Source organism: Monomorium pharaonis, chromosome 2, assembly GCF_013373865.1.
Source record: "Monomorium pharaonis isolate MP-MQ-018 chromosome 2, ASM1337386v2, whole genome shotgun sequence".
Classification (NCBI taxonomy): Eukaryota; Metazoa; Arthropoda; class Insecta; order Hymenoptera; family Formicidae; genus Monomorium; species Monomorium pharaonis.
In genome coordinates this window covers 7,295,555-7,306,846 of record NC_050468.1, presented here as the reverse complement: position 1 = coordinate 7,306,846, position 11,292 = coordinate 7,295,555, and the positions used below count along the sequence as shown (strand labels likewise).

The 11,292-nt window shown below is 30.3% G+C and overlaps 2 protein-coding genes across 2 annotated transcripts; one reads left to right on the top strand and one right to left on the bottom strand.

The window, feature by feature from the left end:
• Positions 1-1,274: 1,274 nt before the first annotated feature.
• LOC105840349 lies at positions 1,275-4,536 on the bottom strand. The gene is made up of 2 exons (XM_028189338.2): positions 3,699-4,536; positions 1,275-3,477 (listed from the first exon to the last, which is right to left on the bottom strand). Exons 1-2 carry the CDS (start codon positions 4,034-4,036, stop codon positions 3,408-3,410), a joined length of 408 nt encoding a protein of 135 aa, XP_028045139.1. The 5' UTR covers positions 4,037-4,536; the 3' UTR covers positions 1,275-3,407.
• A 4,037-nt stretch (positions 4,537-8,573) lies between these two features.
• LOC105840348 lies at positions 8,574-10,233 on the top strand. The gene is made up of 2 exons (XM_012687254.2): positions 8,574-8,674; positions 9,390-10,233. The coding sequence occupies exon 2, from the start codon at positions 9,390-9,392 to the stop codon at positions 10,035-10,037; it is 648 nt and encodes a 215-aa protein (XP_012542708.1). The 5' UTR covers positions 8,574-8,674; the 3' UTR covers positions 10,038-10,233.
• Positions 10,234-11,292: the final 1,059 nt, after the last annotated feature.

Below are 11,292 nucleotides of genomic sequence, written 5' to 3'. Positions count from 1 at the left end.
AGCCGAAAGTTTGCTCGTTATCGAGGCTCCACGTAGTTACACATAGATGACGCAAGGCACATCGATAATCTAGCCTTAACACCGGATATTATGATATTATCACCTTGCCTAGTGTTCAGCCTGAATCTTGTGGACAGTGGCCAGACATAAACAAATTGTTTATAAGAAGAGATTTAATTTTCGTCTGTTGAATACAATTTTCTTATCTTAAATTTATCATGTATGCATATGTAATCCATTGAATGGAACATTTCTTTCCTTTATTATGAGAAACAAGAAAAAATCAATTCAATTATTATATAGCAGTCATTTTATGTAACGATGTAAAATTCTACTTTTATAGTTAATTATACACGAAACTTTTGTCTTGAAATTTTATGTCAATATAATTTATTGCTATTTAATTGGGCTATCATACACTTGCTGCAATAAGTTTTGAAATATTGTAACAACATTAATATAATATATTTGCTATATATTATAATATGTAAAAACGCAAACAAAATACACACACACACACACACGCATATACATATATATATATATTAAACTGTACTAAACTACTGGACAAAATTAGAGGAACAAAAGTTTGAAATAGCGCCAAGTTCGTAAAAGTTAAGCAAAAAAACCTGAATTTTTGATATTATGTAGCCCAAAGTGTTGACTTAATCCTTGCGAAGTCTTTCCGCTGTAAGTCCAGTAGTTTCGGAGTTACGCTTCTCGAAGTAACCCTTAAAAATAAAAGTTGCAAGGTTGCATTTTGAAAGATACAGGGCAATCTGATGCGGAAAACGGCCCGGAACAATTCGGAAATGGGCCGAACCGCATCTATCGAAGTCTCTGGCACTCCTTCCTGACCACGCATAAAACCCACCCTTTTTAATCTCTACCTGCTACCCCTTTGGTAGGACAGCAAAAACAGTAAGTCGCGGTTGCGCCAGCTTACTTGGTGATCGCTTTAGGGCACGGACTTGCATTCGAGACCAAAAAAATCTTTGTTCTCTCTTCAGTCATTTTGTTTTCATCTTCTCTTTGTGTTAGATTTCTTTTCCGTCCCAGATTTTTTCCATGTGCATCTTTCCAAACTGCAACGTTGCAACTTTTGATTTTGACAGGGAGTTGCTTCGAGGGGCGTAACTCCGAAACTACTGGACCCACAGCGGGAGGACTTCGCAGGGGTCAAGTCAACACTTTGAGTTGCATCATATCAAAAATTCAGATTTTTTGCTTAATTTCTACAAACTTGGCGTTATTTCAAACTTTTTTTCTTCTAATTTTGTCCAGTAGTTTATATATAGTTATTTAAAAAATAAAAATTATTAATTTTACATAACACATTCAATAAAAGATATTAACTCAGATATCCTAATGAACAGAGTATCTAATTAATGCAAATGAGTGATTGAACAATTTACTTGCATAATCATGTATACTATTGTAATTTTCAATAATAATCCGTATTATTAATTGTCACTCAAAATCGTTATTAAATGAATTTCCTGAAATAATATTTAGTGAGATTTAGCACAGTCTCACATACACACACCTTATGTTACAATATTAGTACAAAAATTTAAGTATATGTAATTTATGCTATATTCTTTATATTTGATGGCCATGTAAATATAGAACTTTATAATAATATAGCAAAGCTATGGATAATTATTAAATTCGTAATTTGATAACTAGGAAAGAACATCATAATAATTATTTATTCATATTTCCTGATCTTTTTTAATAATTAAATAATAATGCTATTATAAAAATTGATATAATCTAATTTATTTTTTAATTTGATACTTTTTTATTAAACTAGAAATAAATAATTCTAATTTTTTATTAGTTCTGTCTTAATAAATCTCTTAATAGATCTTTTATAGCCAAATTTAAATTATCATAAACTTAACTGTAATTTGCAAGTCCAGTGATTTCTTTTAATTATAAGTCAATTTTACAAATAGCGTTTTGAGAAATTTATGGTATAAGTGTTTTTCATAACTTGACATATTTTAAGTTACAGAATCTTATTTCTTTTTTTTGATCTTTAATGTAAAAAATTATATAATTAAATTTAAAAGAAAATATAACAATTTATAGTTTTTTTTTATTATACTGATTGTGAGTTGCAAATACTAGTTAAGAAAATTTTAGAGCAAATACCAATTAGAGTTAAAAATCTAAATTTATATTTTTTCAATTCAGAAAATTTTAAATATTTTAAAAAATTTATTTACTTATACATAATTATATATAAAATTTATATAAATAATTTATATGCTTCTATTATTCATTCGAAAGATAATGGAAAACTCTAATTTGCGTATACGAGTACATAATAGTTCTTCCGGTAACTATTTCAGTGTGTTCCATTTTGAAACTTTAAACCTATTTGTAAAAGGGCTAAATCACAAAGCCACACGGCAAAGACGTTGTCAACAAACTTTACCTAGCGGCTTTGCATTCCCGAGCTTTCTCCTCGCTCACATAGCATTTTTCGTGGTGCGCATGCAGGTGTATTACTACGTAACCCGCAATGACGCGGTTTGCGCGTCACGGGTTGAAGGGTCGTGCGTTAGACGGTCACCTCGTGACAGTCAGGCCTGTGACGCCGAGGAAAGTTGAACCCGCGTAAACATACGGCAGGGCGAACGCACACGGCAGTGTTTGGCGAAGGCCGGATGTACGAGGGTAGCAGACCACATCACTCGTCGTCCCGGCCGGATGTCCCGACATTGAAATACAAGCGAACTCGTGCGCGTCCACTAGGGTTGCTAACCCCTACAGTTCTTTATCGCTGCTCACCTTTCCCCTCGCGTCTCTGCGGTGTAAAAGTCACTCATACTAACCGCTAAGAATTCTCTCATTTGTTATTCCATAATAATAGAATTTTCAAAATTATAATTTTTTGCCCACCTTGCGTTTATATATTTCGTTGATTGTTTTGGGACAGATAATAATTCAAAAATAAATTGAAAAAATTATAATTTACATAACAATCTAGTCTTAGTTTCTAAATGCCATTACAAAGGTAAATAAGATATTTGTTTAACTCATTGTCTTTTCTTTATATTGACCAATTATTCTAAACAATTAGATAATATTTTACCTGAAAAAGTTCTCTTTTACTACTGGATACATAAGATTATAATTAAAATTATTGATATATATTTTCTAATCTACGGTAGAACATCCCCAGTCACTTTAAAACTAAAATTGTCACGTGTTCGGGAAATATTTTGTACTGATGGCTGGTGGCAATACCTCACTGTCTTATACAATACTACTCTCACGAACTCCTTTTCCCTCCCGCATTCTCGAATATATCTTCCTCACGTGCAATCTTTAAAAGTTCCCATTACTGCTCAGGGTACAATCCTCGTTGTATCGTCCCTACCCATTGCGCCCTGTCAGAGTTCATAGTGGTGCCGGCACTCGAGCAACGGTCTCCTTCGTCTCGGGGGTATTTTATCGTGTCGCCTGTAATAAGGTTTCCACGTGTAAGAAACCACCGAGGTGTTCCGCGATATAGGTGGTCGAGGAGCGATACAGAAAGAGACAAAGGGGGCAGCGAGTGCGGTGATGGGGCAAAAGCGGCGGGGTAGCGAGAAAACGAAACAGGCGGAACGCGGTGGAGTGTGCGCTCCACCAAGCAGCCAGAGAATCCAATCGCAATAGAGTTAAGTGTTCGAGAGTAAAACCTTGCCGAGGCACGACCTCGATTACTTGCGGAGGATTTGTTACGGCCACCTTTTCTGCCACTTTCTAGCGGGCAACCTCTCCGCTTCTCCGGCACCATAGAATCGTCCCAGAGTCTTTCTTTGTCCGCAAACCTTCCTGAAAGGCAAGCAATGTAACACGAACATAACACTAAAGGGAGTAAAAGAACCGCTTTGCTCCCCGCACCGTTGCCGGGCTTTTTTCTGCCATTAAACACGAGAGACTTCCGATTGGCCGAGTTTAGTCGGTCACCAATTCCCGGCGTCGCCGTCGAATAACGTGTCGTAAAACACAAATTTTTTTCGTCCACCCTGGCCATCCTTGTTCCACGCCTTTATTGGCACTCGTTCTTATTCCTTTCGGAAATTGATCGCTTGCGTCTCGATATCAGAGAAATCTTTCGCGATGAAAAATACATGAGATATACATTTGATAACAATCGCACGGACAAACCCATCGAGATTTGCTTTATCTGATTTTATATTGATGCATACTGGTAAAAACCAATGACATCTCGATATTGAAGTTTGCCCCTGTTTTCTTAAGAGATTTGTGTTATTAATTAATGAATCACAGAGATATCGCATAAATCTCAAGTTGACACCTGCAAAGCGATTGATAAATATATTTAATAATTATAAAAATATTAATAAGCTTTCAACTTCGGGTTTTTTTAATCAGATAATTTAGTTAATTCTATTAGCTTTACCTGTATAATGAAAATGTGTAATTATTAAATATTAAATTAATACAATTTTGAATAAACAAAACATATTAATACAAATAATAGTAATACAATAATAGTAATACAAAAAGTAATAAAAGCTTCAAATCTACGATTTCTAAATTATTCTGTGCATTAAATTTAATTTTAGATGAATAATATTGTTACTCAAGGTTAACAATAAATATATAATATACAATGTCTTTTAATAATAAAAATTTTGTAATATTTTTATGTTAATAAATGATATTACACATGGCAAATTATTTGTGTCTGGAAAAGTTTTTTATCACTAGCAGCAAATAAATCTTCGTTACATTTCAATTATGAAAATTAAGTTATTTATGTATATAATAATATAATTAAATAGTGTTTCATTGTTATACAGTTACTTTATTGTTATCAATACAACATAATATAACCGTTTTTTTGTAGCATCTTGCAATTCTATCAAGATTCTAAAATGCATCTTTATATACGCATTTCACATCCATTATTACGTACCGATAAAGCTGCGATCGGAGGAGCACAGGGATTACTCGCGGGATTCCTCCTGGCGGCAAAAGCCGCCTTAATGCAATTCCGAACACATTTTCTTAGTTGGTTCTTCTTGTTTTACTGTGAAAATCCTCGAGGCCGTTACGTCGTAACGATAGAACCGGCACGGCAGGCTGTTACCGCCACATGCCGCCATAATATCGGGCAAAAGTTTTCTGGCCAGCAAGAGAAAATAATTTGATATGACTCGTCGTTGTGCAGGTGGAACTTCGATGGAAACGGAGATTCTCCAAAGTACAATTATGAAGCCGATGTTACCGCTATTGCCAATTAAACATAGTATTGCAATACAGAGTACAAGATATCTTCTTTCTTTACAAAAATAAAATTCTAAAAAATATTTTTATGGTGCAAACACACACACACACACACACACACACACACACACACACACACACACACACACAATAATATTTGTAAAAATTATAGAAATATAATATTATTACTAATGTATTATAAAAATTTATTATAAAAATTTTACATTTTAAATTGTTAATTATTAATTTTTTACAGTTAAAAGAATTGTAACAGAAATTTATATACTTTTAGTGACAAATTTTTAAACAAGACAAAAATATATATAAAAATTATTGTGACATAATAAATTATTTGATTAAAATGTTTTATATTAATTTTTTTTCTTATCGCTATGTAATTAGTGTAAATTTTCACTTAATATGTATGTACAAGATAAAAAAAGAAATAGAAAAGGAAAAGGTAAAAGCATAAAATCGCATTAAACCTTTTACGAAAGCTATATCATAAAGAGAATTATATCGTAAGAAAGAAAATATAGTTCGCGCTCCATATTGAGTGGAAAAGTTAAGAGATCGCGAAGGCGATTTCTCCTCTACGCTCTTACACCTCTCTTCCCCTTTGTCTCATTCCTTTCCCTTTCTCACCCTTGTGCAGCCTCTTTGTCCGTAACCCTCAAAGACGCTCGTTTAAGCGTCCGATTTTCCCTCATTCCCCCAGAAGTCTCTCCCTCATTTCGTTCTATCTCACTTATTCTTCTCACGACTTGCCATTACGACGCGCCAATGGTGAGTTCCGAGGCTTATTAAATTGTAACAATTTTAATTAGGGAAGCATCGTTGCCCCCTACACTCCCTTTTCCCCATTCTATGCTGTTTCCGCAGTTTTGTTTTCTTCATGCCTAAGCGTAGCTACCTCAAGCAATTAAAGGTATTCTTTTCATCTCCACGAAAAGCCGGAAACCAACTCAGGCATTCTAGTTGCTTCTTTTTAAATTAGTACCACCTGTGCTAACATCTCTTTTTTCGAATAGGCGCAAGCATCCAGAGGGCGATTCGTAGCATGTGGTGCAAGATCTGTTTCTCTTATGTCGGCAAAACTTTAGGCGTACTGATGTCTGAACAAGGAGTCAATTCATCTTTCAAAGTAGCAGCAAAAAAAATAAAATTTTAAAGTATTTTAAGATAATAACATAAATTGCCAATTTCAAATAGATTCTTAATAAATTTAAATGCAAGACAATAAAGTATTTATATATTTGTTTATTAATTTATTAATAACAAATAAAATTAAACATACATATTTTCCTAGATATTTTAAATTTGAATATATACGCTGTATTTTCTTTGTAAAACATTTTTTAAAATTCTTTTGTCCTTTTTTTTATTTTTTAACAAATTTAAAACAAAGATTTTACAGAAAAAATAATTTTGTTTTGACATAATTATAAAATAAAATATCCTTAAAAAATTATTTTATAAAATATAATAATGTACAAAATTTTTAATTCAAAGAAATTAATTTTGTTATTAATTATAGAAATTGTCTGTTTTAACATAACTCATGGAAAACCTTTTTGATTTGTAACTTTCATAAGATAAGAAGTTTAGAGAACTATATTACTTGTATGCTACGGATAATTAATTACAGATATTCTCTATTTGTACAACAATATGACTCATTGGAAACTTTTATCATACAGCATTCGTAAGATAAAATTAAGATGTATTGAAAAGTACAATGCCTGTATCCTGAAATGATTAAAACGGAGCAATGGTTAATTTTTTACGATAACCTACATCTTATCGACAGAATTTTAAAAGAGAGATTACAAATTGATTTGATTAACATTACTGATAATTTTAATGTAATATAATTTAATAATTTTTTGAGTTATTAATGTAAAAAAACATTATAGAATTATTAAGAAAATTATTTCTTTCTCTCTCTCTCTGTCTCTCTCTCTCTCTCTCTCTCTCTCTTTTAAGTAATTTATACCTAGAAATATCAAAAAACCCTCTTCATTATAATATGTATTATTTTTTATAATATAGTTTATAATATTATCTATTTCTCATATTCATTTATTGCAATAACGACATAACAAAAAATTGTCATTTTTAATTTCTGCAAAAAAATATAGAAAAAATTCTGATGATTTGAATACACTGAGCAATGAGTTAACGATATTTTTATTTTTCTATAATTAATAGACCAAATTGTTACACTAAGGGTACAATTAAACATAATGTTACAAAATTTTTATAATTCATAACATTCATATGGGAAAATTTTATTTTATAAATTATGTCGTTGTTTCAAATGAGCGACTCTATTTGTATTTGTATTATAATTTAAAATTAAGCTAGTCACCATGCATATTACTAATGTAGATACTTTTTATTTGCGAGGATTATGTATGAAATTATATATAATAGTATATAGGATACAAAAAAAAAAACGTAAAATGGCAATGGCAATAAAAATGCAATTTGTAGGCATGTGCGACGATTCATCCCTTATAAAAATATATTAAGATTGGGCAATATTAAATTGGCTAATAATTTTTACTTATTTTGAATATTAATAGTACTAACAGCAACACTTTTAAATCTTAAAATAAATATTACTGGCCAATTTAATACTGGCCAGTATTACATTTTTATGTTTTATTCGCAAATATTAAAATACTATTGCGAATAAAGAAATGTCACAGATATGTAGATTATAAATAACGAATCCGCGAATAATAAATTGACGAATAAGAACTTAATTTTATTTAGCATTAGATATTCTAAATTCAGTATTTAATTTCTCTTATTTCATTCCTTGAAGTTTGCTACATCCATCTGAATCAATAAATTGAATTTTCACTTTCTTTTCATGTGAAATAATTTAATTAAGAAACCTTATATATATACGTGAGATATTTTAGAATTTAATAAAATTAAAATAATATTATAAATATATATTAAAACTATATATTAAAGCTATATATATATATATATATATATATATATAAACTATAATTTATCAATAATTAAATGTGGAATATTAATTGCGAGTTCCTTATACGTTTCCTTATACTAAATCTAGATGTTTGTATCATAATTCAAATAATAATTATTTTACATGTGTATATATATTCATAATTGTCAAATAAATAAAAACCTATTTAAAAAGACACAATTTATATTTTTTTCTATAAATTTTTCTATAAATTTTCTATAAATATTAAAAAAGCATAATTTAAAAAAATTCTTCTTTCTCGCTTCATGCATTTAAATTATCTGTATAATCTTATCATCGTGGATCAAACGAACAAAGGTTAAATCATGTGTATATAAACCAGTGAGAGAAACCGTAAAGCACACTTCCTCGAGTAACACATAGAAGTATTACAATAGCAATACTTTGAAGGTGAGTACCAACATCGCCATTAATAGTTAAATACTTTGCATACGTAAGTGCAATTTAAAACCTAAATACGAATTGTATATGTAAAAATTGGATATTATTATTCTTTCTATTTTAGTAATTTATTCATTTTAATATAAAAATATTTTTTTTGTACAATAAGTAGAAATTATATTGTTTGACTGTAAAAATTAAACAGTATTTACTTAAAATTTGTTTTAATTAATTCAATTTTACAAATATTTTACTAAATAGCTATTTTATATATATTATTATGTATGATCAATTAGAAATAAAATTTGAATTAATATTGAAAATTATTTTATAAATACTATAAATATTATTTTATTATGTGTCCCGTGTCATAAGAGATACATACACCCACATTAATATATATAATTATTTCATTAAATTATTAGGATAATAACTTATTAAAGATGAATTTGGAATAATGTAATTTAATTAGAAATTGAGTCACATTTGCGATTTTCATAAAAATTTACATAAAATTTGACTAGTAAACATCTAAATATTTCTTCAAAAAACATTATAATGTTCATATGAGATATGGGCCTTAAATGTCATATTAAAAATATAATTTTCATTAATATAATTTATGAGTGAAATCTAACTTGATCAGTTTCATTTATCATTTAGTCTCAGATCAAGTTGCTTTATGATATACTGTGCGACCATTATGCAATATTTATTTTTACAGATGAAATTCGTATTGGCACTGTTGGCCTTCGTGGCTACGTCCACTGCATGGACAATCCCTAATGTCGGCAGAGGTGAACTCGCAAAGGAACTTCAGGATTTCTTGGACCTCCTGCCTCAGCAAGAAATAGCTTCAATCACCCTCCAATATTATGCCCAAGACGCGGAATTCAAAGCTATGATTGCATACTTCAAATCCGAAGGGTTCAAGCAGCTTATAAAAGAGATCCAAGCTCTACCTGAGTATCATACTCTGATGACGTACATGTATAATGCTGGTCTTGATGTTTACCAGCTGGAGGAAATGCTAAACAGATGGCTTGGAATCATACAGTTCAACTTTGATGTACAGATCACTGGTGGAATTCGAGGATACGTCGATGATATCAGGGCCGTTATTCGTCCCGTTAGGGACCAACTTGTCGCTCTCTACAAACAAAAGATGCAAAATTCCCAAGTGTTCCAAGATTTCATCACTCAATTGCAATCCCCGACTTTCCAGGAACTGGTCAACAAAGTTTATGTCAACCCTAAATTCCAGGAGCTTTTGGGACACGCTGCAAACGCAAACATTGATCTTAAGCTCGTCAGGGACGTGCTAAAAACTATTCTCGGCATCGACATTCCTTCCTATATTTTCAAATATTAAATGTCATTAGTACAATAAAAATAATTGAATTAATACATTAAGAGAATTCGATTCTGTTGTTAGATACATCAATTGCTTTCATAGCAATTGTCAATGTTTTCAAATCTAAAAAAAATATTGTAAATTATTCGGCCATGTATAATTGTGTACATCACTTCTACAAAGTAACAAATAAAAAACAACTTTTTCTATACACATATTATATTTCTTAAATTTGTTTTTTCCTAACATGTTAAAAACAAAACAATATTCTAACGTATTAAAAACAAAAAAACGAGATATTTAAATATTACTTTATATAATAATCCATAGACTTTTTAGACTTGTTTGCTAGTTTATAAGGCTTATTTCAAAATATTATTTAATTAAGAGATTTACTACTGTAATAAAAAAATAAGATGAATTTTCCATTTAAACTTCGCGGGTACTATAAAATCATGAAATTATTTTTTTGTAGGTAGTACTGTCTTTGGCATCTATGCAGAGTTTCATGTCAATTATATGTCAGTTCGTATTCAATTGCTGCAGAGCTACACGTGTTTTTGTAAACATACAAAAGTAAGTTTTTCGATTTTTACTATGTCTGATTTTGTTGAGCAAAAAATTTGCATTAAATTTTGTTTGCGGAATGAATATTCTGCCGCGGAAACGTTGAGGATATTGCAGAAGGCCTTTGGTGATAAGTCTATGTTGCAAAGAAATATTTGCAAATTATAAAGACTTGAAAGAAGGCCGAGAACGAGTTCAAGACAAACAGCGCCCCGGAAATTGAGTGTTTTTGGAACCAATCGAGATTTGACGCGTTTGAGGCACAAAACATCTTTTAAAATGGTTTGGATTGATCCAAATAAAATGCCCGCAGCATCAGCAAGGTCTCTAATTGTCAATCGACGATTTTCGAGCACCAAATGTTTGATTTCTTTGACGTGGCTATGTTGTTAGGGAGTTAAAATCGATTTTTTTTGCATTTTATTAAGAATGAAATACATTTTTATCTCTTAAATTTGATTAAGCATATTAAAAATGTTCAATAATAAGTAAGACTGAATATATTGTAAATGTTTGTATATTTATTTTCTAATTTTGAATTATTTTAAATATTAAAATCATCTTTTTTTACTTTTATAATTGAAAGTATTTTTAAACCAAACTAATAAATATATTTTTGCTTGTTTATTCTACGTATATGTAAAAGTCATTTACCGATAATTATATCTTGTATTTTTATGTTATATGGTAATATATAACTTGCGCC

Coding starts and splice junctions, on each gene's coding strand:
- LOC105840349 (XM_028189338.2), bottom strand. CDS start 4,036: ATGGCCAGGGTGGACGAAAAAAATTTGTGTTTTACGACACGTTATTCG. Junction 3,478..3,698: donor CGAGGTCGTGCCTCGGCAAG/GTTTTACTCTCG, acceptor ACCTTATTACAG/GCGACACGATAAAATACCCC.
- LOC105840348 (XM_012687254.2), top strand. CDS start 9,390: ATGAAATTCGTATTGGCACTGTTGGCCTTCGTGGCTACGTCCACTGCA.